The sequence below is a fragment of the Syngnathoides biaculeatus genome, chromosome 5 (genome assembly GCF_019802595.1).
Source record: "Syngnathoides biaculeatus isolate LvHL_M chromosome 5, ASM1980259v1, whole genome shotgun sequence".
NCBI classification, from domain to species: domain Eukaryota; kingdom Metazoa; phylum Chordata; class Actinopteri; order Syngnathiformes; family Syngnathidae; genus Syngnathoides; species Syngnathoides biaculeatus.
Window position 1 is genome coordinate 15,615,627 of NC_084644.1, and position 27,946 is coordinate 15,643,572.

The 27,946-nt window shown below is 41.7% G+C and overlaps 1 protein-coding gene across 11 annotated transcripts in view; it reads left to right on the plus strand.

The window, feature by feature from the left end:
• dyrk1b (dual-specificity tyrosine-(Y)-phosphorylation regulated kinase 1B) overlaps positions 1 to 27,946 on the plus strand; it is a 124,613-nt gene that overhangs the window by 68,622 nt on the left and 28,045 nt on the right. For 9 of the 11 annotated variants that reach the window (XM_061821063.1, XM_061821064.1, XM_061821068.1 and 6 more), the window contains one exon: positions 26,341 to 26,492. In XM_061821063.1, the coding sequence (XP_061677047.1) occupies positions 26,341 to 26,492 (152 nt within the window). Of the gene's footprint in view, positions 1 to 688; positions 735 to 26,340; positions 26,493 to 27,946 lie in introns of all 11 variants that reach the window. The other 2 variants (XM_061821061.1, XM_061821062.1) reach the window with 1 other exon arrangement.

Here is a 27,946-nt window from a genome sequence, read left to right on the forward strand (position 1 = left end):
ACAGGCAGTAGAAGGTAGATGAATGAACCAATTTTTATATTTTGGGGTGCTGGATTCAGGGATGAGAATTTTCTGCAGATTCACGGAATTACGAGTTTTTTTTCAGATGAAATTGTCATTTTTGTGAAATGTGTAAATCCGTTGAGAAAATCTGTGTGGCGGGGTACAGCTTGACACGGGACGAGGCTGTGATCAAGACCAGCCGAGAGCATCTATCGGCCACGCTCGTCGTGAAATTAGTCCCAGCTGTGATAGTGGAAAACAGCATTGCTATCTGTTTAAGCATTGCTATCTGTTTGCATTAAATTTGGTGTTTATAATGACAACATTCCGATTTCCGGCAGCATTTTGGTGGTATTTCGTTGGTATTTCCCCTCTGATGTTAACATTTCATAGAGAAGCATTCTGTTTACTACGGCATAATTCTAACTTATAGACATACGTACGCATATGTTATCAAGCGGTCTTCACGTTTGCCAGTATGGTGAAACTCTTGGAGCGAAAAAATGAAGAACGTACCAGGGAAATTGATAAAAACCACAGGGTAGAAAACTGTTTCAGATGGGCATGGCTTGAAAAAAAGTGTAACCGTGCAGATAGGAACAAAAACTGTATCAACATGTCTAACTGAACACATAGAAAAAGTGGACGTTCTCGCCAAAGTGCTGTCCAATCTGTGTTCCGATAGGAGGAAAAAAATATCCAGGAGCATATCCAAACCAGGAAACACAAAGGTAAGTTGGACGTAAATTTCTCAAATATTATATAAGTGACAACTGTTAATACGATTAGGCCTATCTGTAGCACTGGCCCTGAATCACGCATTTTATCACTCACTTTTATAGTTCATGATCTCTCTCTTTTTCTCATATATATATATATATATATATATACACACACACACACACAGTGAAGAAAATAAGTATTTTGAACACCCTACTATATTGCAAGTTCTCCCACTTAGAAATCACAGAGGGGTCTGAAATTTTCATCGTAGGTGCATGTCCACTGTGAGACATAATCTAAAAAGAAAAATCCAGAAATCACAATGTATGATTTTTTTAACCATTTATTTGTGTGATACAGCTGGAAATAAGTATTTGAACACGTGTTTATCAGCTAGAATCCTGACCCTCAAAGACCTGTCAGTCCGCCTTTAAAAGCACACCTCCACTCCATGTATTATCCTGAATCAGATCCACCTGTGTGAAGTCATTAGCCGCATCAAGACACCTGTCCACCCCATACAATCAGTAAGACTTAAACCTTTTCACATGGCCAAGACCTAAGAGCTGTCCAAAGACAACGGAGACAAAATTGTTCAATTCCACACAGCTGGAAAGGGCTACGGAGAAATTGCCTAGCAGCTTGGTGAAAAAAGGTCCACTTGTGGAGCATTCATTAGAAAATGGAAGAAGCTAAATATGACAGTCATTCTCAATCGGAGTGGACCCCCATGCAAGATATCTTCTCGTGGGGTCTCAATGATCCTTAGAAAAGTGAGGAATCAGTCCAGTACTATACGACAGGACTTGGTCAATGACCTGAAAAAAGCTGGGACAACTGTTTCCAAGGTGACTGTTGGTAATACACTAAGACGTCATGGTTTGAAATTATTCCATATCAAGGTTCTGACGCATCCTCGTCAGTCTCCAGACCTAAGCCCAATAGAAAGTCTTTGGAGGGAGCTTAAACTCCATGTTTTTCAGCGAGAGCCCAGAAACCTGTCTAATCTGGAGAAGAGCTGTGTGGAGGAGTGGGCCAAAATCTCTCCTGCAGTGTGTGCAAACCTGGTGAACAACTACAGGAAACGTTTGACCTCTGTAATTGCAAACAAAATCTACTGTACCAGATATTAACATTGGTTTTCTCTGGTGTTCAAATACTTCTTTGCAGCTGTATCCCACAAATAAATTGTTAAAAAATCATACATTGTGATTTCTGGATTTTTCTTTTTCTAAATTATCTCTCTCACAGTGGACATGCATCTACGATAAACATTTCAGACCCCTGCATGATTTCTAAGTGGGAGAACTTGCAATATAGCAGAGTGTTTAAATACTTACTTTCTTCACTTTAAACAAATTACTTGTGTACTTATTTCTGAAGTATATCTTGTAAGTCCAGTAGCCTATTTGATATAAATTTCACTCAGTCTACATTTTTATGTCTGAAGTTGAGCAAATTATTTTTGTTGGTAGACTCATATTTTAGGTTTTCCATATATTATGATTTCCCTGTATTTACACTGTTAGAAGTAATCAGGGGTCACCTTTTAACAGTGTGTTTTATGAAAAAAAATTATGAAAAATTTGTCATTCTCATCCCTGTAGATTTGTACCTTCTTCATTGTCAATGTATCCAATCTTATTCTTTCGTATTAAAATAACCAAAAAGTTTCAAGTATTGGAATTTTTAATTTCCCATTATCTGAAACATAAGCAACAGCACTCGTATGCCAACACAGACACCCCATTATGACGCTCCTGCTGTAGACAGTGCCAAGGTCTGGAGAAGCGGGAAGTGGAGCATGCTCTCACTGGCAGGAAGGATGCGTCCGTCTGTCACTGACAGCCCCACCTCGGCACTGAGCACTAAATGTGGAGGATGACGACCCAGGGCAGCTCCAGTTGTGGCCAAGGATGGATGGAAGAAGGCCAACGACTTGCATGGTCAGCAAATTCCATGCTGGACCCTGGAGTAGAATCAATTGTCCAACCTTGTCAGCCAGGCTATGCTGCTGAAGAGAATAGCATCTTGGTCACAATGGACAATTGCAGCAAGCAGCCAGAGACTTAGGCTGTCCCAGAGCAAAGTGCCACCACCACCGCTGAGGACCTGATAAGTGGGATGTTTTCCCAGTTCTGTGTTCCAATGGAGCTGCAGAGCGACCAGGGATGGAACTTTGAGGCCCATGTCTTTGGAGATGTCTCTCAACAAACAGGGCATCAAGAAGGCCTGTACGACACAACTGGATCCCCTCTGTTATGTACTGGTAGAGCAATTCAGCCATATCTTGACCACCTAGTTGACTATCCTAATCAGTTTCCAATAACAAGACTGGGACCTGCTCCTCTGGCTGTATTAGCCAAACAGAAGTCGATAAAATGCACCCAAGCAGCCCTCATGTTGGGATGGGAGTTCCGTACCCTTGTGTACTTAGTGCCAGAGGGAGACCGTGAATCTGGCCTGGACTGCTTTGGCAGGCTGCAAGATCGGCCCAGGCAAGTACACATGACCACCAAAATACTTAATAAGGCTAACTGGCAAAAGAGCGGATACAACAGCCGCTGTCAAGGGGAGGACTTTGTTCCTGGCACACACGCATGCGGCTGCTGTCCGGTGAAAAAGAGATGTCTCTCTCCCAAGATGATGAGACTGGATTTGACCCTGAAGGCCTGCACTGGAGATGCTGTCAGATGTGCTTCACCGAGTGCTGGTACAGATGAGAAACCTTGTCGTAGTCCTCCGCTGGAACTGTCCCTGTATCAGCCCTTGACACCACCAGAGTGGGCGGCCAGGCCGGTGGACCGGCGTCCCCCCTACACCAGCCAGGAGGCCAACTTGAGGAGGCTCGTAGGCTTCGTCAACTTTACTGTCACCTGAAAGACTTTGAACTGAATTTTCAAGTTGCTGAGGACAGCTGCCTGCTAGGTGAGGTCTGTGGAACATCATCAAAGTTGATGGTGTTCCAGTATACCTTGTGACTCAGATTGTTAGGTATATAATCCACAGCAGGGCTCAGAAACCTTTTTGAGGCTGAGGGCTACTTCGTGAGCACCGATCGTATGAAGGAAGAGACCGGCCAGGCTCAAGTTGGAGGGCACAACGAAAAAAGCAAAGAAATGGGACAAATTTAATTTTAATTTTAAATTTTTACATCAAAATGTACTGGAGCATTGTAAATATTTTTCTGCATTGATTTTTTTTTTTTTTTTTTTTTTTTTAGACTTATACTCATCACTCTTCCAAATTGCTTAGTTTGTTAAAAAATTGTGTCTGTGTATACATGCATGTCTACAAATGTGTGTGCGTGTGCGTGTGTGTGTGTGTGTGTGTGTGTGGTGTGTGTGTGTGTGTGTGTGTATCACTGGCCTTGTATGAATGCGTCTTCCTGTAATACAGTACTGTATGCCAATCTTCTTTTCTTTTTTTTTTGGTGTGGATATGATGCCCCGAAGCCGTAAAAGGTGAAATGTCAAGTAGAGAGGGAATACTGTATTTACCTTGTGATAGCAGTACCTGCTGATTGCAGGTGTTTTTCAAGCTCTCCACAGGTAGTCTTTGGCTCTTGGACAACTCTTCTGATTATTATTTGCAGTCATCTGCCAGAAATATTGGGTGGACCACCAGATACAGGCAAATTTATCATGGTATTATTGGCTTTCCACTTACATATTATGGTGCCAATCATGCCATGCCGAATGGCATTATGTTTTGCAACTATTAGGTTGCAATTGTTTTGAGACTGGTCGCTTCACTTACCTATCCTGAGTTATATCTTGACTCACACCCAGGCAATTAGACCTTTTCTGTAGTCCATCAATTAGGACTGAACCAGCTGATAATCATTTGCGCTGTCAAGGGGCGTGACTGTTTTATTATTGATAGATTTCAGATGTCTTTGGTTTTCATGCCTTTTGCACCTCCCTATCGTCATGTGTTCAATGCTTTTTCCTTGTCATTTCACACAATTTATATTTATTCTAATTTCTTTGTATGTGTGTTCCCAACATTTTATGAAATTTTCAAGTCAGTAGCAACTTTGGAAGTATATTTAGTAAGGAAAATGGTGACGTTTCATACTTATTTCAGCAGCTGTATTGGTTGAAAGCTAATTAGGATGGACCTACAATGATAAAGTTGAAATATGTAGTTAGGAAAGATACGAGGGCATTTGGTAGTACAAAGGAGGATGAAGGAGATAGGCAAAGAAAAGAGTCATACGTTGCGCGACCCCAAATGGAACAAGCCAAACGTAGAAGTATGAATAATCTGCAACTGTCATGTAGTTGAACATGAAGCAGCAACAAAAATGTACCGTAAACACTCAGGTCAGAGGAACCTTTGTTTGAACCCACCCACTTTTCAAGTTCTGCAAGTAAAGGTGTCTTCTCTTTTTTTTCTTGGAATAATCAACTTGTAAAACTTTTTGGGAGTGACAGTCTTACTAGAAATCATTTGATGTACAATTGGATGTAATGTTGGGACTAATGATGCACCAAAATCAAAATATATGTTTGAAACCAAAAGGTCTTGCAGCTCTTTATTCTTTATTTCAGACCCAGGGGGATTAATATCACAGAGTAAAGAAAAACATTTAAATAGAAACACAAAAGAAAATTCTATTATAATAATGATAATGAATAAAAAAATTACAATAAATAAAAAATAATCAGCCATTTTTCCCATGATTTCAGAGGCATTAAAAAAAACAATACCACATATAGGGATAGTTTTTGGGAAAATATATCATCTTGAAAAAATTATCATGACAAGCCTATTTCGTAGCATGTTGAAGAACCATACTAATCTGCAACAGCTTTGCACTTCCTCTTACTGCTGATTATCACCCATGTTTTACCGCTGTGCGGTTGGTCTTCCGATAATTCAGATAGCATTAATTTCAAGTTGGGTCTGTGGTTGTGTTGGTCACACTGGCATACACACCACACCCAAACTGATCTCATTAGTGTCAGGACAGGTAGCAGACTATATCATCCTCTCCACTTATAAATTCTGGGGTTGTGGCTCTGATCAAACCCTGTTTTGTGAGGGTGAGCATTGTCATCTTGATGGATAGAGAGTGGCCCCAGACCATGGACATTTAGTATCGTCACTTGTTGCAGTCTCAGATCTCTCTACATTGATGTTTTCTACAATAATGATAAGCCACATTTTTCCCGAGGGAGATGCTGTCCCACACCATCACACCACCAACACCAAAAGATGCTAATTTATCAATCGACCAATCAGCGCAGCGTTCTTCACCTCTTTTTCACTTTCTTTATGATACAGCTACCGTTGCCAGAATCTGGACTGATCATTTAACATATTGTAACTTCGTCCAATCTGTTCAATTTTGAGTACAAATGTAAACAGGCCTGGCAGTGAAGGAATGGTATAGCAAGCTTGCTGGAGCTTGGCTGCACGGTCTGTTTAGGAATGCCTGGGCGGAGAACTATTGGCAATATTGTCCTACACACCTTGGCTGCCTCTCTGTATAAAACAGATAATAGTACTTAAAGGTCCTGCATTTTATCAAACCAACTTTTTCCAGCATTCGCGATATTGTATTGGCTCTATGGTGCCTCAGTAAACATGCAAAATATGAATTAAAATCAACCACGCAATCTAGAGATCCAGATGTTTTACTGCCAAGATGTCAGAAATCAAGTCATTTGATTTTTTTCAACCTTATCTACAACAGTAGCGAAGATCTTTGCTAACCGTTTCTGTTCCTAAGCCAGCGCTGTCAAAGTAACAAATATGTGTGCAGGATTGCATGGCAGTATTCCAAAGTGAAAAGCGTTGCTGACCAAAAAGAACATAAAGGCTCCTCTTTCTTTTGCAAAAAAAAAACAAAAAAAAAACCTGAATGATTCCCAAGACTTTAATCAGAATATTTCCGTATTTTCCAGACTTTACGTCGCCGAGTACAAGTTGCACCACCCATAAAATGCATAAAAAAGAAGGAAAAAACATATATGTCGCACTGGAGTATAAATCTGATTTTTGGGGTAAATTTATTTGATAAAATCCAACACCAAGAACAGACATTTAAAATTTAAATGATGAACAATTTAAAATGAAAACAGAATAGAGGCAACAACTGGCTGAACAGTATGCTTACGTTACATGACACAACTGAGAACATGCCTGGTATGTTATCATAACATATTAAGAGTTATTCCGATAACTGTAGCATAAATAACATACTAAGAAGTTTACCAAAACCATCTCTGTCACTCCAAATACCCAGTAAGTAAAATCCAATGAAATCTTCATCCTCGGTGTCACTTCTAAACAAGTCCGCAAACTCCAGAGGTAGAAGACGTGTCGTTTCCTCCTCTACGTTGCTTACGTCAGACTCATCATCAGTTGCAGTTACAACTAGCATATTTCAGCCTTTCTGAATCCCGACAGGATGGTTTTGGTTATTAAGGAAACCCATACTTCGTCGAGCCGAATCGATATAATAATTGATAAGCGACTTGGAAAGTGGATTTATGTATGTAATGATGTGTGAATAATTTCACTTATAAGTCGCTCTGGAGAATAAGTCCCACCCCCGGCCAAACTATGAAAATAACTGCAACTTATAGTCCGAAAAATACAGTAAATGGACTGACGAGATGAAGCTTTCAGTTTTTGGCCTAGGGTTCCTCAGTTTTGGATTTCAGCCAAGAATTTTCATTTCTGCACATCACTAATACAGTGTATACTGTATATCAACTGAAACTTAAGTCCAGTAGTGTTATACAGTGTTCCCGCATGGTTCCGGGGGGTTATGTTCCTTACACCCCCGCGAATCACGAAAATCCGCAAATAATGGATATAGTATAATTACATACTGGTTACACTGTCAGCATGTATGCCAGCACGTGTACAATTGCATTTCACTATAGAGGTCTTTAGTTCCGCAAAGCATGCTGGGAGCGCTGTAAAGCATGCCGGGAGCATGTAAATAACGTTTAAAGTGATGTTTTGTGTCAATTATTTTGTGAGTCATTCTTTTATTTGTATTATTAATTGCTAGTTCTGCTCATCTGTTTGCTGTACAGCGTGATAATTGTACTTTCGATGTGACAATATGAATGTGTACAACATCGTCAGTAATGACCTGCCTACACAAGCAGTGTGTGGAGCAATGTAAGCTTCTTCTACTTTCAACTGTAAAATGCAACTATTCTCTCAGCCTTGTGAACGCCATCACATGGTAGCTTACATACATGCTAAAACCACGTGCTGGCATGCATGCTAACAGTGTAACTATTGTGTTCAAGTGTATTACATATGAGAAGTGAATCAACAATTGTGCACATAAGGTAGTTGTCCATTTTGGAGAAAATTCAAGACTTTTAAGTGCACCTTATAGCTGCAACAATAAGGTACATATTATATGTAGGTATATTAATACTGCATCCATTATTTACACATTCTCATTATCTGTGGGAGTTATGTTCCTTACACCCCTGTGAATAACGAAACTGGGAACACTGTATAATGTTATGGAAAAAAGTAATCAATAGGAAGCTACTTTGTGAAGTGAGGTAGGAGAGAAGACTGAAGTGAGGAAAAAGCGCTTTTATTGATAGGCATAGGTAAAAAGACAGAATGCAGAGACGGAAATGAGGTTTGAGAAAGCAGGAAGGATGATTAAGGAAAGGGGGAGGAGAGAGTGGCTTTTAGGGTAGCCTGGGTTGAGTTGCTAGGGGAAAGTCTATAAGCCTGCTTCTGAGAGCCAGCCTTTTTATTGGACAATTCTTGCATAGCAGGAGAAGAGAGGTAGCTCATGAGTGTTGTAGGCTGGTTGCTGAGACAGCACAGAGTTTATTTATAGAGTGCTGGCTGGCCAGTCCTTAGATACCAGCAGCAAATCAGCTGATGGAGAAAGCGAGGGGCCCAACCAATGCCGGTGCAAGAAGGGGGCTGTGAGAGTGAGGAAGTTCTCTGAGTGCTTCTCAGCCTCTTAAAGAGACGGTCCTGATCTCTCAGTACTAGGCAGATATTCTCTCTTTCCGGCAGCTTCATATCTGTAAGCAGGCCAGGACCCAGGGCACCACCTCATTGAATTTCAGCGGCAGTGATTGGACATTTTTTTGCTCTGCATTATCATACAAACACTGAACATGAAAACATACGCTCTCTACATATGAATGGTTTTATATATGTTTCATAATTCTCACTAATACAGAACACTAATTTATAACTAATTCTTTTTTTGACCAATGTAGCCTTCTGAATGTAATGAAAGAAGGCAAAGAAACAATTACTCTTACGTGCACTCTGTGAGCGTCTAATCTAAAAATTTTTTAAAAAACGCATTCTATGTTGCCATTGTGAAACTAGTTTTCCTTTCTAGAGAGACATGAATTGTGTTTTCAAAGCCAGCAGCTCATGACCACAAACTGGGTGTATGCAGATCTAATTCTGGCCTCCTAATATCTCTTTCCCAAAGGCCCAGTATAGCCTGCTATGATTGCTTTGACTGGATAACACTTATTTTATTTTTTTTTATATTAAGAAGTTGGTCCTTAATCTCTCAATCTCATATTTGGTGTTTTCTTTTGTATGTCTTGTTTCACTAAAAGTATGCATATTCATGTAGCTTTACAAGTAAAAGACCATTATTTTATGAGTAACATTTGAAGAGTTTGTTTTCAAAACGAGACATAGGCATTTTTTTCAGATTTAGGAAACTCGCGCCAAAATTATCCAGCTCCGAATGGATAAAACCTGAAAAGTGGGACGTGCAATACAATTCGGCCCCCTTACATTAATACTTTGTAGCGCCACCTTTTGCTGCAATTACAGCTGCAAGTCGCTTGGGGTATATCTCTATCAGTTTTGGACATTGAGAGACTGAAATTCTTGCCCATTCTTCCTTGCAAAACAGCTCAAGCTCAGTGAGGTTGGATGGAAAGCGTTTGTGAACAGCAGTCTTCAGCTTTGCCCACAGATTGTTGATTGGATTCAGGTCTGGACTTTGACTTGGCCATTCTAACACCACCTGGATAGTTTTTTTTTTTGTGAACCATTCCATTATAGAATTGGCTTTATGTTTTACATCAATGTTGTGTTGGTCCCAGTCTCAGGTCTTTTGCAGACTCCAACAGTTTTTTTTCCAGAATGGTCCTGTATCTGGCTCCACTCATCTTCCCATCAATTTTAACCATCTTCCCTGTCCCTCCTAAAGAAAAGCAGACCCAAACCATGTTGCTGCCACCACCATGTTTGACAGTGGGGATGGTGTGTTCAGGGTGATGTGTTGTGCGTTTACGCCAAACATATAGTTTTGCATTGTGGCCAAAAAGTTCGAATTTGGTTTCATCTGACCAGAGCACCTTCTTCCACATGGTTGATTTGTCTCCTAGGTGGCTTGTGGGAAGTGGCTTTCTTCTTGCCACTCTTCCATAAAGGCCAGATTTGTGCAGTGTACAACTAATTGTTGTCCTACTCTCCCACCTCAGCTGTAGATCTCTGCAGTTCATCCAGAGTAGTCATGGTTCTCTTAGCTGCATCTCTGATCAGTCTTCTCCTTATTCGGGGTGAAAGTTTAGAGGGACGGCCGGGTCTTGGTCAATTTGAAGTGGTCTGATACTCCTTCCATTTCAATATGAATGCTTGCACAATGCTCCTTGAAATCTTTAAAACTTGGGAAATCTTTTTGTATCCAAATCCGGCTTTAAACCTCTCCACAACAGCATCTCGGACCTGCCTTGTATGTTCCTTGGTCTTCATGATGCTCTCTGCACTTCAAACAGAACCCTGAGACTATCACAGAGTAGGTGCATTTATACAGGGACTTGATTACACACAGATGGATTCTGTTTCTCATCATCAGTCAACATTGAATCATTCAGAGATCCTCACTGAACTTCTGGAGTGAGCTTGCTGCACTGAAAGTAATGGGGCTGAATAATAATGCACGCCCCACTTTTCAGGTTTTTATTTGTTAAAAAAGTATAAAACAGCCAATAAATTTCATTCCACTTCACAATTGTGTCCCACTTATTGTTAATTCTTGACAAAAAATTGTTTGAAGCCTGAAATGTGGCGAAAGGTTGAAAAGTTCCATGGGGGCCGAATACTTTCACAAGGCACTGTATGTGTGTGTGTGTGTTTTTTTTTGTTTATATATATATATATATATATATATATCCATTCATTTTCTTTCCGGGTTATCCTCACAAGGGTCACAGGGAATGCTGGAGTCTGTCCCAGCTGTCAATGGGCAAGAGCCCACCTCTGAACCAGCCGATTGCAGAGCACATAGAGACAGACTACGGTTGCACTCACAATCACAACTAGGGGCAATTTAGCGTGTCGAGTAATGTTGCATGGGTTTGGGATGTGGGAGGAAACCGGAGTGCCCAGAAAAAACCCACGCAGGCACGGGAAGAACATGCAAACTCCAAACAGGCGGGTCCAGGATTGAACCCGGGACTTCAGAACTGTCAGGCCAACGCTCTACCAGCTGCTCCATAGTGCAGCCAAATATATATTTATATATATATATCCCAAAAACATGCAACATTAATTATTGTATGTATCAGGGATGACAATTTTCGACTTTTTCAGACCAAAATGACCATTCTCGAGATCCGTTGAGAAAATTTCAGGGGGGCTGGGGGGCGGGTATCGTGCGCCTGCCTCTCGGTGGTGGGCTCCGAGCTGCAAGTTCAGCTTAGTGCTAGCACAAGCACGACTATCATATGCTGTTCTAACTTGCTCGGTAGTGTAAATATTTACATTTTGCGACATTAATATTAAAACTTGTTTGCGGCAGATTACTAGATTGGACAACAGAGTTATACAGTATAACGATCCAATCGTGTTAGTGGTTAATCGAGTTTCACCATTGCCATGTACATGTGTTCTCGGTTCTCAGAAATCGCAGTGTAACTTGTTAGTTTGCCAAGTAATGGCGCGTGGGACTTAGCGCAGACTGAGCGACGGTGTGTTCAAAGTTTTACAATGGCCAAAGTGTTAGAAAAAAAGGATGAAGATCGAGCAAGGGCAATTGACAAGGATACTGGAATCGAAAACTGTTTCAGATGGCCATGGCTTGAAAAAAGTGTAACCGTGCAGATAGGACTGAAAACACTATCAACATGTCCAACCGAACACGTACAAAAAGTGGACATTCCCGACAAGGTGCTGTACACTGTCTTCCGTGAGGACCAAAAAATATCCAGGAGGAAACTGCACCCCCCGACTCACCCACCCCACCACCACCACCCCACCCCGCAACAGACATTTTCAGTGTTTTTCCAAATTGGTCATTCTCATCCCTGATGTATATGTGTGTGTGTGGATAATCGATTACATCCAAATTTTTCTGACACCTAGGGTCAGGTTTACAGTCACAGACAGCTCCTTTAGTGACGTGTTCGAGGATAATGTGGGATGTGTTTCTTTCACAATCTCCAACCCGTTACAATCACTTCTCCACGTGACCGGTTTTTATTTACTTGGCAGTCTGAAATGTAACAAACACAGCAAACGCGATAAACAACGTAATCGTAAGCAAGTATGTTACATGCAATGCAAACGTGAGGTGGTAAACAAAGTATCTGAAGCAAATGAAGAGAAACGAGTCGGGGCGCATCCTTCATTGACGCGCCGAGTGCTTGTGTTGCATCTTTGTGACGTCCTCTCTCCGTGTCTATCTTGTGATGTCATCTTCATCATCCTGGTCGTGACGACTCCGTCCCTGTAGTCGAGCGCTTTCCCGGACGTAATGTTAGTGCGTATTTCTCCATTACATCATATTATTCAAACATTCAAACAAGAAGCATTAAAAGAATACCAGAGCGCTGTGTACTATTAAGAAAAAGAGCATTTAAAACCAAACAAGAGTAAATATGACATAACTATGTCCAATTAATCCAACACCTAGGTCACGCACATGCGTGAATAGCAGCGCGAAAAGGCATTGTCATTGCACAAACAATGGCACTACTGATGTCAGCTCTAACAAGGTTGTGAGTTAGCTCCAATTTTATCTCTGTGATTTCTCTTAACCATAAGAGAAGGTATAAAAATAAGTGGGGAGCTGTACCAATTAAGACGAGAAAAAACTTACTTTTATGCGGAATACGAAGAGGAGTATTTTTTCACGGTGACGTTTTCGAAATGTGTATGCTTCATCTACCAGTCTCCCATCGCATAGAAGGGAACTATGGAATGCCATTTAGGATCGTACATGGAAAATACAATAATAATTTCCCACCTAAAAACAAGCTAAGAAAGAGGGCCGTAGTGACTAAAATACCAGTTGTCCAGACAGCAGTTATTTTTCACTCGTTACGGGTGAGTCACATCATCGTGAAGAATAAGAAGTCCTTCCAGGAAGCAGAGGTGGTAGAAGAGGTAATCATTGGAGGTGACGCATTGTTCCAGGACTTTAAAAATAAGGCAGCAATATTATCTATGATCAAGGCTCTCCAGCCGACAAGAAGAACAGTTACACGGCTCTGTGAAGCCATGGCTGAGAATTTAGGCCAGCAAATGTGGAAGGACAGATTGTGAGTGTTTCTCACTGCAGTTATGAAACGTTACTCACAGAGCTAAAGTATCCCAACATGAGGAAATATACCTTTTTGATTGCATTATTTGGTTCCACTTCTGTGTGTGAGTCAGCCTTTTCCAAAATGAAGATCATTAAGTCCATATACAAAATCCCCCAACCCCAGTCCGTCTGGTGGCCGGCCAGGCCACCCAAAACGAGGCATCCGGCTGAGCAGGTCAGGAGGTCGGCTATGGAGCGATTCGGGAGGATGTCCTCGAGGAGGAACCCAAAGACGAAGCAGGATCCAAACAGGTGCAGGCAACTGCTCCGGATGAAGACCTTCCAGCACGTGGTCGTGAGGTGGCCGGTGATCGGTCGCCGCCGAGGCTTGGTTGTGAGGTGGCCGTGGGTCAGGCGCCGCTAGGTTTTGGTTATGATGCGGCCAGTGACCGGTCACCGCCGAGTTCTGGTCGTGAGACGGCCGGGGACTGGTCGCCGGCGAGGCTTGGTTGTTAGGCAGCCGTGGAATGGTCACCGCCGAGGCTAGGTCGGTAGGTGGCCGCGGATCGGTCGCCACCGAGGCTTGGTCGTAAGATGGCTGTGGATCGGTCGCCGCTGAGTTTTGATTGTGAGGCGGCCAGGGATTGGTAGTCACCGAGGCTTGGTCAGGGGCCGGCCAAGGATCGGTCACTGCCGGGGCGTGGTCCTCTGACTGCCGGGAATTGGTCGCCCTTGAAGCATAGTCATTAGACGGCCGTGGACGGGTCGCCATTCAAGCAGAAGAGGGAGGCGGCCGCCATCGAGACAGGGGCGTGAGGAGGCCGCAGGGTGTTCGCCGTCGAGACAGGGGCGAGGTGGCCGTACACCTGTCGCTGTCGAAACAGGAACATGAGACAGAAGAATATCTGTCGCTGCTGACAGGAGCGTGAGGCGGCCTCGTGCCGGTCGCCGCTGAGACAGGAGCGTGAGGCGGCCTTGTGCCGGTCGCCATCGAGACAGGAGTGTGAGGCGGCCTCGTGCCGGTCGCCGTTAAGACAGGAGCGTGAGGCTGCCGCGTACCGGTCACCTTCGAAGCAGGTGCAGGGGGCGGCCGCGGGCCAGTCGCCGTCTAGACAGAAAAGTAAGACAGCCGAATACCTGTCACCGCCGGTACTGGAACGAAGGGGACAGTGATGTCGCCGCCGCCTGGGCAGGAACGTGAGCCAGCCGACGAGCCTTCGCCGCCGTGACGTGAGCATGGCTTGGCAGCGGGTCTGTCACCACCGTGGAGGTCAGCTGAGGCTCAATAGCTGGCGACACGTGGCTGCGTCCTGGCCGTCGCTGGAGCAGAAGCGGTGTGCCCCTGTGGCTTGGTTGTCAGCACGGAGTGGGCCATAGTCTACAATGGCTTGGCTGTCTTGGTCAACGCACAGCGGGAGGCGCCAGGCAGCACCCTGATTGGGCGTCTCCTCTGGCCGCCAAGCGGAGGGTCCGGATACATGGCCAAATGGGTTCCAAAAAAAGGATTAGAGGAAGATGACGTGAATGCACACAGCTGTGACTGGCGACAGGTGTCAGAGATGAAACCACTTGGAGCGATGGTCAGGCCACGCTGTTCTTGGCTGTCGTCCAGCCTTGCTCATGACAATTCTATAGGATACCACCTGAAAAGATCGATGTATTTCAGCAACTAAACGGGATGGATGGAGCCCAACGGTATACAAGTCAATGTAGTGATTTTTTCATTTCAGATCGGAATTATTCTTTTCAATTTCATATTATAAAGAAGTAGTGAAAATGCCAAGTTGAAATTTGAGAATAATGCGTATTTAAAAATAATAATAAACCGTCTGTCACAGAGAGGTTTACGGAGATAAACATGACTCCCTGTCCTAATTTTTTTTTCCCACAAACGGGATATGGATGATTATAATATTTAAAAAACAGCAACATCACTCTATGAATACTTTTTGCTTCATTACAGGAAAAATAAAGTCTGAGATTCAAACACTCCAGTTAGGTTTGTTGTCAGTGTGAAAAAATCGTGAGGCCTTCTATATTGGCAATAACTTAAAATTATAGCAAGATTTAATGCCCTGATTTATGCAAGTTGGATTACACTATGGTATAGTAAATAAAAATTACAAGATCTCGTATTGCAAGTTGCAGCTTACCTTTGACATCACAAGATGAGACTTATTCCGTTCAATTCTACAGGACACGACATCGATGACCCATCCAGCAACGAAGTATTTGTATGCTTCCTGACTTTTATAAGCTTTCAAACTCTTCAGTGTAAATCTCAACGACTTATTCACCAGATGCATGTGTATATTCAGCTTTCCAAGATAGCGAAGCGAATTAACAGTCACTTGGAGAAAACATGAACTTTGGCATTAAAAATGTGTCCTTTATTCCAAGTGTCTCTAATTTTTCCATGTACCTTTTTTTTATTATCATCTTCTAAATGTTTAACAGTATCAGACAAAACTCTGGGTGTCATGCTATCAGACATATTTTCATTTAATCTTAACGGAATTAACATTCAACAATGCTTTGTTTGACCTTATTTTGACCATAGCGCATCAATAAAAATCACGTGATTTTATGATGTAGGTACATTCCCCCTATTCACATAATGTTTCACAAACATAAACCACAATGTGTAATAGTTACCACCATGGGACAGACTTTAACGTTTATCATTTGAAAAAGAAAGTGCAATATTTTCATCAGATTTTCAGTAGAACTAACTTAAGATGGATACCATCTCAACAGAATCCTCAGAGAACCTGATTCTTCAAGTACGTAATTCCCAAATGGAAAGTTTTAAATATCTTGTGCCATTGAGAATATATTGACCATGAAAAATGTGACAGTTTTCAAATATTGCCATATTTTTTAAAATGTCATTATTCATATATATATATATGTGATTTGTTTTTATATTATTTTGTTTGTTGGTTTTACTTCATAACGGATTTCAGATTCAAATTCAGCATAACAACAACAGCAACAATGAAAATCCGATCAAATCAAAATCCTGCTCTCGACCATTATCTTGCTGCCATGAGCATGATCATCCCATAATCAATTCAGACTCAACTTCATTATACAGTATAATTATTGGTGACGACTACATGTGCAGTGGCTTTTACACCATGTTGGTCTATTAGTCTGAGTTGTAGGCAAGTTTGAAGCCCTGGGCTTGCTTGCATAAAGCCTTTGTAACTGGAGAGTACTCTTACTTTACAACACAGCAGATAAGAAACCACTTATGAGCATGCTTTACTGCCATGTTGAAGTGATAGGATAAGCAAACTCAATGGCGAAAGGCTTTGTAAAAGCATGCTCATGTTCCTGCTGATTACACGCAAAGTCAATGAGCTTCTTATCAACAATACTTTTATACACTTGTAATTATACCTTATATTTTTAATAACCATAAATTTCACAGTCATTATGATGCACCTACTACATTGGTAAGCTTTGGCACTTATTATTTAAGTGGCAACACACAATCATATAGTTGAAACTGGAGGTTGGCTGCTTGAAAAGTAGATCTTAGAGCAAAAAAGTTCAGGCACCCCTGCTGTAGATTATATGTAATGGTACTGTCGAGCCTATAATGTTGGTGGACCAACCTGGAGACCTCTTTTAAGTGATACTTATAAGTTCAATACCTCGATGATCATTATAGAGATGTTGGCATGTGGTATAGATACACAGCTATTGACTTTTGGTTTCAGTTGCAGGTTTTTGTCTTATAAGGTTCACAACACAAGTCTTTCTCTCTTCAAGTGGGAACAATTTCACAAGAAACAGTTGCTATGTCTTCAGCGCCATTTGTTGAGCATTTCGGCTTGATGCCTTTTTGGCATTTTTGCATGTCATTTGTGATATCCTCTAACATTTTCACAAGCTTTAAAAAGGAAATAGTTAGTACATCCATACATCCATTTTCTTTGCCGCTTATCCTCACGAGGGTCGTGGGGAGTGCTGGAGCCTATACTGTTAGTACAATGTAATCATAAAATTATACAGTTTCACAAGTGGTGGGATTCAAGGTTTATAGCCCCACTCACGCTTTGTAACAATCATACACGAGTGAATCCTGAATCAATTTTTTTTCTCTCCCTGGACTGTTGCAGAATAGTAGTCCAAAAAGGAAAAATCCAATTTGATAATTTTAAACCAGCAGGAGTTGCCTTGAGACTGTTTAGCTGCATCTCCATATATAGAAAAGGGAAGATTTAACAAGGATCCCTTGCCGACATTTTGCCCACAGGTAGAATGCCAAGTTGTTTTTTTTTTTTTTCTTTTTTTTTGTGTGTTTTGCTCGTCGATGCCATAAATCCTCATTGACTGGACCAAATTGGCAACTTACTAGCTAGATTTCTGACTGTCAAGCCATGCTGTTCTACAGAAACTTCCTTTCTCCCCTTTCTCTCTAAGTCTGCAACCACACCACAATCCCCCTTTTTTTGTGGGAGATAACACTTCCGTGGTATCTGTGCCTGAACCTCTTTCAGTGGAGAACTGTGTTTTTTTTTTTTTTTTTTTTTTTTTTTTTTTTTTTTTTCAAAGCAAACTTTAACGAGATTTCAGTGAAGTCACAACATGTGTATGCGCAGAAGTAATTTGCAGTAAGATCAACACGGTGGTGGAATTGAGTAGAGGCACTGCAGCACTTGTCAGAGTAAAGAAAACGTGTATTGACTTGTTTTCATTCAAATTTGAACATTCTGATTAGCATTTTTTTTTTTACTCATATTTACTCACAAAACACTCGTATGTAGCTCGAATAATCTCTTATCGATGTGAAATGTTCTACAGCAGAGCACATTTACAGTGAAGAAAATAAGTATTTGAACCCCCTGCTATATTGTAAGTACTCCCACTTACAAATCATGGAGGGGTCTGGAATTTTCATCGTAGGTGCATGTCCACTGTGATAGAGATAATCTAAAAAGAAAAATCCAGAAATCACAATGTATGATTTTTTTTAACGATCTATTTGTGTGATACAGCTGCAAATAAGTATTTGAACACCTGTCTATCAGCTAGAATTCTGACCCTCAAAGACCTGTTAGTCCGCCTTTAAAAAGCCACCTCCACTCCATGTATTATCTTGAATCAGATGCACCTGTGTGAGGTTGTTAGTTGCATAAAGACACCTGTCCACCCCATACAATGAGTAAGACTCAAAGTTGTTACATGGCAAAGACCAAAGAAGTGTCCAAAGACACCAGAAACAAAATTGTACAACTCCACATGGCTAGAAAGGGCTACGGAGAAATTGCCAAGAAGCTTCATGAAAAAAGGTCCACTGTTGGAGCAATCATTAGAAAATGGAAGAAGCTAAACATGACCGTCAATCTCAATCGGAGTATAGCCCCATGCAAGATATCACCTCGTGGGGTCTCAATGATTCATTGAAAGGTGAGGAATGAGCCCAGGACTACACAACAGGACTTGGTCAATGACCCGAAAAGAGGTCTGACCACCGTTTCCAAGGGGAATGTTGGCCATACACTAAGACGTCATGGTTTGAAATCATGCATGCACGGAAGGTTCCCCTGCTTAAACCAGCACATTTCAAGAGCCGTCTTAAGTTTGCCTATGATCATTTGGATGATACAGAGGGGTCATGGGAGAAAGTTTTGTGGTCAGATGAGACCAAAATGGAACTTTTGGGTCATAATTCCACTAACCGTGTTTGGAGGAAGATGAATGATGAGTTCCATCCCAAGATCACCATCCCTAATGTGAAGCATGGGGGTGGTAGCATCATGCTTTGGGGGTGTTTTTATGCACATAGGACAGGAAGACTGTATTAAGGAGAGGATGACCGCGGCCATGGATTGTGAGATTTTGAGGAACAACCTCTTTCTCTCAGTCAGAGCATTGAAGATGGGTCGTGGCTGGGTCTTTCACCATGACAATGACCTGAAGCACACAGGCAGGAAAACCAAAGAGTGGCTCCGTAAGAAGCATATCAAAGTTCTGGTATGGCCTAGCCAGTCTCCAGACCTAAACCCATTAGAAAATCTTTGGAAGGAGTGGAAACTACATGTTTCTCAGCGAAAGCCCAGAAACCTGTCTGTTCTAGAGAAGATCTGTGTGGAGGAGTGGGCCAAAATCCCTCCTGCAGTGTGTGCAAACCTGGTGAACAACTACAGGAAACGTTTGACCTCTGTAATTGCAAACAAAGGCTACTGTACAAAATATTAATATTGGTTTTCTCAGGTGTTCAAATACTTGTTTGCAGCTGTATCACACAAATTAATTGTTAAAAAATCATACATCGTGATTTCTGGATTTTTCTTTTTCTAAATTATCTCTCTCACAGTGGACATGCACCTCCGATAAAAATTTCAGACCCCTCCATGAATTCTAAATGAGAGAACTTGCAATGCAACTGCAGATGTCTCGCAGTAGAATAAGGACATCTTCAGCAGGAGCGGGAGCCAGCACGCCCTGCAAGACTCCAAAAAGTATGGGTGCTCTGAGTTGCCATTTGGTACATCGCCACAAACCATAGTCTGAAGGCGAAGGTAAGCTACCCTGTCCTCCAAGAAGGGAAACCTCAAAGTACAGGCACCTAGCAAGGGGGCAATAAGTATGCCCGCAACAGCTTCAGAATCTTCTCTGTTTGTCGAGTATGTAAAAAATATAATAATAATGCAGCCCTACGGGGCCACAAGCCCGTGTAATCTGTAGGCCGGTTCCAAGCCTGGATAAATGCAGATGATTGCATAAGGGCATCCGGCATACAACTTTGTCATACAAATATGACCATTCATCTAAGGAGTCCCATAAAGGATTGGTTAACAACGTCCGTTAACTTGCAAGGTTTTGGAAATTCAGCTACTGTGGGTTGAAAACAAAAAAGAAGAGGAAAGCAGATTAGTTGGAAGAAGAAGAAGGGGAATGCACAAAGCCTATATCTGAGTATAAGGACTTTGAATGTTGGGACTATAAAGAAGAAAGAGTGGGATCGATTCTCGGTCACTGATGGTGTTGATACATGGCTTGCGACTGACTGGTGACCAGTTCAAGGTGCAGTCCACCTTTCTCCTGAAGCCGCGACCTTTGTGAGGATAAGAAGCTTAGAAAATGGAATCAGAGTATGCAAATTGCTTCGGCATCCCCTCACTCATACACACATAATCCTATAGGCTTTTATATTTCACACAGTCACTTGACCCTTATTATCCATGCTTCTCCTGTCCTTGGTCTGTCCTCTCACAGTACACACTACTCCCCCATACAACACTTACATTCATTGGTCGAGATACTGTTTTAAAAGGACTTGTTTCCTTCATGTTGTTTGTAGTTATTGCTTTGTCTTTTGTCTGCCTTTTTCACTCACCTCGAGAAACTTTCTGTTTGACTGATCGACTGGTTCTCAAAAAAAAAATCCTCTAGAATTCTAAGTAACCACAACGGCAGATTAAAAACTCAACTGTAACGCGGTGAAACTGTTACGTCATAAAAAGGATGCAGATCCTCCTTTCTGCCTGACATAACAGCCGAACAGGACCTAAAAAAAGCTATCCACCCAACCCCCTTGGCCCTCCCACAGGCAATGTTAAAGAATTCATTGAGAAAACACTTTTAGAGTACAAAAGATTTCAATAAGTCTCTGAATAATTTTAAATAACATTGTTCCACTGTTCCTCACCAATGATGACAAACGTACTTCTTACCATTAATGCGACAGGTTGTGCTGCAGTTTTGCTGATGGCTTTGGATTTCATACATCGTCAGCTTAAGCGTCACGCAGGCGTTGAGACTTCCATCCGTTCATTTTCAACGTAATTCAATTTAATTTGCCATCATGCTGGTACAATGGTGAACAGTTCTTCCTTCGTTTGATTATCTTGTTTTTGTCTTGCCAAAATGTTTATTGGCAATGTCAACTGCGAATGCTTTGGCATACTCCCCATCCGTGAATTTAAACACACAGCAGAACCCTCCCTCTCCACAAAGGCTGTCCATTCTTGTAGAAAACTTCAGTACTCCTCATATTTTTTTCTTTGAGTGACCTTTGTCAAAAGCGTTTCCATAATTAATTGTCCCGACGCGGTCAGTGATAGACCCTTCTGCACCTCTGGACATCAACGACCACACAAAAACTACGGCAACCCCACTAGGCCAAACTGTCTCTACGTCATTTGCGCTGCCTCCCACACCTAACTACAGCAACCCCACTAGGACAAACCTTCTCTGCATGACACAAATCACATGTAGAGTATTCCATTCCGAGGGCTCCGCGAACCATATGCAACCACCAAAAGAGCCAGGTATGGCTCATGAGCCTTAGGTTCCCGACCCCTGCCATATTGGATCAGTTGTGGTCCAGGTTAACAATGCCCGCTCCCAGCACCATAAACCTGCAGGGTGTCGGTGGAAATTCAGCTATTGTGGGTTGAAGAAAAAGAAAAGGAATGCACAGACCCTACAACTGAGTGTAGGGACTTTGAATGTTGGGACTATGACAGGAAAAGCTCAGGAGTCTGTTGACATGATAATTCAGAGAGAGGTTAATATGTTGTGCATCCAAGAGAGCAGGTGGAAAGAGAGTAAGGCTAGAAGTTTAAGGGCAGGGTTTAAATTATTTTACCATGGAGTAGATGGTTGTAGAAATTGAGTTATTGTAAAGGAAGAATGGCTAAGAATGTCTTGGAGTTGAAAAGAGTATCAGATCGAGTGACGAAGCTGAAACTTGAAATTGAGGGTGTTATGTACAATGTGATTAGGGGCTATGCCCCACAGGTAGGATGTAACAGAGTTTAAAGAGAAATTCTGGAAGGAACTAGATTAAGTAGTTCTGAGCATCCCAGACAGAGAGTGAGCGTTGTGATTGGTGCAGATTGTAATGGACATGTTGGTGAAGGAAACAGGAGCGATGAAGAAGTGATGGATAAATACGGCATCCAAGAAAGGAACTTTGAGGGACAGATGGTGGTGGACTATGCAAAAAGGATGGAAATGGCAGTTGTGAACACTTTTTTCCAGAAAAGGCAGGAACACAGTGACTTATAAGAGCGGAGGTAGAACCACGCAGGTGGATTATATTTTGTGCAGACAATGCAATCTGAAGGAGGTTACTGACTGTAAGGTAGTGGTAGGGGAGAATGTTGTTCGACAGCATAGGATGGTGGTGTGCAGGATGACTCTGGTGGTGGGTAGGAAGATTAAGAAGACAAAGGTAGAGCAGAGAACCATGTGGTGGAAGGTGAGAAAGGAAGAATGTTGTACGGCCTTCCGGAAAGAGGTGAGACATGCTCTTGATTGGCAGGAGAATCTCCCGGAAGAGTGTACTACTACAACCGAGATGATCAGAGAGACAGGCAGGAGAGTACTTGGTGTGTCTTCTTGTAGGAAAGGGGAGAAGGAGACTTGGTGGTGGAACCCCAAAATACAGGAAGTCATGCAAGGAAAGAAATTAGTGAAGAAGAAGTGGGACACTGAGAGGACTGATGAGAGGTGAAAGGAATACATTGAGATGGGAGATAAGGCAAATGTAGAGGTGGCGAACGCTAAACAAGAGGCATATGATGACATGTACACCAGGTTGGACACGAAGGAAGGAGCAAATGATCTCTAAAGGTTGGCCAGACAGACTGATAGAGATGGGAAGGATGTGCAGCAGGTAAGGGAGATTAAGGGTGGAGATGGAAATGTGTTGACTGGTACCGGTTGTGTGCTAAGTAGATGGAAAGAATACTTTGAGAAGCTGATGAATGAGGAAAATGTAAGACAAGGAAGAGTAGAAGAGGCAAGTGTGAAGGACCAGTATGTGGCAATGATTAGTAAGGGGTAAGTTAGAAAGACACTGTACAGGATGAAAAATGTGGAAGTGTGGAATTGGAGAGGTGGCTGTGTAATTTTTGACCAACTTATTCCACAGAATATTAGCGGGGAGGACTTTTTTTTTTTTTTTTTGTTACAATGACCAATGATGAAATGGAATGACCAAATCTCAAAGATCTACCCACTACAAAAATGCAAAACACATTTATTTTAAAGTATATTGAGGATTCTTTATGTGTAAATGTACGTTTTTGTGCCTTCTATAACTGCATGTGGCAATATTACACAACATAATTAACACAACATTTTTTATAACTATCTGAGTTCATGTTGATGATCACTAAACACCATACGAATTTAAATGCACACCCAGGCTGTGTTGTTGTTGTGATAGCCAGCGTGACAGTATTGCTGCGTCGACGTAGACAATCGTGCGAAAGCGTTGCAGTGGATTTGTCCAACTGCAGTGAGAAACACCCACAACCTTCCACACATCAGCCATCGCTTCACTGCGGTTTTACAGCTGCAGAGGTTTTATTGAAGATAATATTTCCGCCTTATTTTTAAAAGTTCGTCTTGCAAGGACTTCTTGTTATTAACGATGATGTGACGAACCTGGAAACAATGTTTCAGTGGCGCCTTTCGCTGTTGAACTATATTGTGTGAAAAGTGATTGCTGTGCTGCCAATTGGCATTTTAGTTCGTTCATTTTTATCATTCTCAGCTTGCTTTTCGGGGGAATGTCGGTGTCATATTTTCTTTAAACAGTTCACAAATGCTGCCCCACATTTCCCAACACTGGCAGATGAGGCAAATTCACTTCGAAAATGGCATTGTGAAAAAGTTGTCCGCCTCCCATTCTGTATGAAAGTGATACGTTTTTGTCTTCTTTACTGCAGCATCCATGTCATGTTAAAATTTCTTAAGTGAGAGCTTAAAATATGGGGGATCTCACTGACAGCGTGTTTTCATGTATTGTTATTGTTTGCACATGCGCGGTGAGCTTAACTTTGAAAAAAAAAATTGCTGATGTCTTTTTTTTTTTCTCGGCTCGCCGTCGCGATCAACCGAAACTGCCTCACAATCAACGATCGCGATCAACGCATTGAGCACAGTGGCCTTAGGCAATCGGGATGCAGCACATGATGCGGGTTTCTCTTAGTGAATCAGGATTCAGAACACAATGTGCATTCACAATGTGCAAAAACAAAGCCTGCTCCACTGTAAAAAATTACACACAAACAAAAAAAAAAATCAGTGTAATAGCGAGGCTGCGTTAAGTGAACTGCGTTGTAGCAAGGGTACACTGGTATAGTGCAATCGCAAATGAGCAAATTTGTCTTGTAGTCTAATCCAGGCATTTTGTGTTGTCTCTTCCGACTGTCTTGTCTCTTCTGACATTTCTTTTTATATCTTTATTGAAAGTCATATTTATGTGCCAAAAGACACGCAAGAAGGCTGAAAATAAACATGCTTTTATATTCAAATATGCATTTGTGGGGACGATGGTGACGCTGACTAAATCTCTTTTGCGGAGCCGATCACTGACATAATTGATGTCATAATCAGCAAATTCTGACATTAAAGCCGATCAACCAATCATTATCAGTATGGACCTATATCGCCAATCAAATCACCGACACGGCAAACATCAACATGAACTTGAGGGGTGTGAAGATTTTTTTCTGTGAAGAAAATTTGTTGATATTGCCTTATTGTAGGCTTCAGAGTCTTCCAAATTACTTCTTCTTCTTTTACTTTCGGCTTGTCCCGTTAGGGATCACCACAGTGTGTCATCTTAGATGAACTTATATTTGTTTGGCACATTTTTTTACGTCGGATGCCCTTCCTGACACAACCCATCTGCATTTAGCCGGAGACAGAAGCTTACAGCACCTGGTATTCCTTGGTACTAACCAGGGCCAAACCCGCTTAGCTTCCGAGATCTGACGAGATCAGGCGTTTTCAGGGTAGCATGGCCGTAATCCAGTCTTCCAAATGGCTTAATTTGTTAAAATTAAAAATTCACGGAGGGCGGGGGTAGCAGGACATCCCGCCAAGAGCCTCGATCCCTTTTATGGGGGACGGGTTGTCATTTTGGTTGGTTTACTGCTCTTGGGAGGTTTCGCCACATTTCCTACTTTTCTTCTTTCTCGATAATTGGTCTGACCATGGTTCTTTGAAGTCTCAAAGCCTTGGAAATGGCTTTGAAACATTTTTGACACTGATAGTTTTCATTCACTCTTTCTCATATGTTGTTGAATTGCCTCGTTGTGTGATGCGTTTCTAAGATTTTGTAGCCTCCACATAAATATAGTCCTGGTCTGTTAGCCTTTTTGTTGTTTTTTTTTTTACTTTAGTAGAAGAAATCTCTAAAAACTGCATTTTGTATTTTTTTGTGTCAGTAATTGAGATTTTTAAACTGACTTTATGATTTGAAACAGTTGTGTGTTTATTTCGGCTTGTCCCTTTCGGGGTCGCCGCAGCGTGTTATCTCAGATGAACGCATATATATGTTTGGCACAATTTTTACGCCGGATGCCCTTCCTGACGCAACCCTTCTCAGGGAGTGGAGGCCCCAGTTGGATACGAACCCACAGCCCCTGGTTTACCAAACCAGTGCTCTAACCACTGAGCCTCTTATGATTTGAAACATTTAAATGTGCAAAAAAAAACAAAACCGTCATACACACTATTTCTCATGGGTTGATTATATTTACTGCGTTGCTCTTAGCTTGTATGACTGGATTGGATATTGAGGAGATCCTACATTTCTTTTCCACTGTTTATGTATGCATGCTGATATTTTCCTATTAAATCAGTTAGTTCCGGACCTCCAGCAAAAGGAGACCTTTGTTTTTCAATCATGGAGCCGATTGTGTTCATCAAGTTGTTGGCAATTGGATTCAGGCATCAAGTCTTGCCCCTCATCACATCAAAAAAAAACCACAGGATACAACAGATGTGCTCTTTATGTGTGGACAATCAGTTGGTGGTGTGCAGGACAACTACCTGTGCTTGGCTGCTTGGCCACACTTGCCTTTCCTAGATTTTACATTGAATCTTTGACACAAAAACATGACAAACCCCCACAAAAAAAAAGAAAAAAAAAAGTCAGTCCATGATGACAATCGCTTACATAAACCAAAATTATGAACAAATTTAACAGTTGCTTGTGTGTGAATAACAAAGATGATTTATTTTCAGGACATAAATGAGTTTAACTTTTAGGAATTAAGACAAAGAAAGAAGGTTGGGGATTCCCTATTTAAGCATGTCTCTATTTTCCTTTGTCTTTTCAGGTGTGAGCAGCTCAGGATGTCCGCCCACCTCCACCTCCTCCTCCTCCTCTACTGCCCAGGGCTTCTCCCTCGCTGAGCCAGCCATGACCAGCCAGCACACGCATACCCACCCATCCTTCAGCTCCATTCACTCCATGGCCGAACAGCAGCAGGTAACGTAGTGGTCCTGCAAAAAATACATTTGGGAGTGAAACATGGCATTAGGCAATACCACCACTGAAAACTTCAAATATGTTTTAGCCATGTAGGGTTCAAATTTAAGTTGTGTTACTCAACAAAGGCCATTTTTTACTCACCGCTGTTAACAACATCCGCATTGAATCACGTGACCTACGCATTGGCCCTTGCAACCCCTCTGTGTAGCTTGCCACGCATACGTAAAAAAAAAGTTGCTGTACGGAGAAAGCCGCGGAGATCATCTCATGATTGGTCCATTTTACTCACATCCTGTGGTGACATACTCATCGTTCGTCCCTGTTTCCACATACCACGCTACTGCAAACTGTCTACCTACCTGTGAGTGGTATCTTATTTACACACGCGCTCACACAGTAGCAAATATGGGTCAACTATTATATACCCTATATTGCTATTGTATTATGAAAGTTTACAATTTCTACTTACCTTATCTTGTTTTAGTCAGTCGATCATATTATCAGGTATATTCCTTGTTTTGAGAAAAGAGAGCAAATCCTCTTCTGTTGCCATTCTCGCATCTGACATGTGCTGGAAGCAAGTTGCAAATTAGCTACGGTACGGCTACCCGAACATAGGAAGCTACTGCTAGCAGGTAATAAAGCCACCACTCACGGGTAGACATTTCTCATTCAAACAACAGACTTTATCATAGTACCAAGAAAGTTGTCAATGTAACAAAGTTTCTCTTCTAGCAAGAAACTTAGATTAAGATTCAAATAAGAAAGTTTCTCGTTACAATAAGAAACACATTTCCTTTTTCTATTTGATGATGATTTTACGTGGCCAGCAAAGGCAAATCATTTGTATCACCTTACATGATTTCAAATTGTCATATCATAAATGCGAAAACAAAATAAAAACTTTGAGACGTTGCAAGAATTGTGTGCTCAACACAGACAATAGTTGGAAAAACCCATTACCCTTGATTTCTGATTCTAAAACTAGTTCATAAATTTATTGTGTAAATATGATGAGGCACAAGCTTTTCAGGGTTTCACAGTCAAAACGTCCCTCTGAGCGAAACTGTGACTACAATGTGGCCCACGCCAAACATTTGTTTGACACCCCTACTTTAAGGGCTTTGTAGAAAAGCATCATCAAGAATAAATAAATACTTAACTGTAATGAAAATGTAAAGAAATGAATGGCAGTTGTTGTTCAGTTGTTAGTTGTATCTCAGAAAAACATTTCCCAAATTCTACCAGGGTATGTAAACTTATGAGCACAAATATACATATTGTGCAATCATAATTACCCTGTCATATTGGAATAAAAGTGTAGGCTACATCTTTTTTGTAGCCTCTAGGTGTTGGTGCCATATAAGAATGAAAGGGTACAGCTTTATTATTAACTCTAGGCGGGTTTTGGCATATTGGAATGAAAGCGTACAGCTTTTTCATGACTTCTA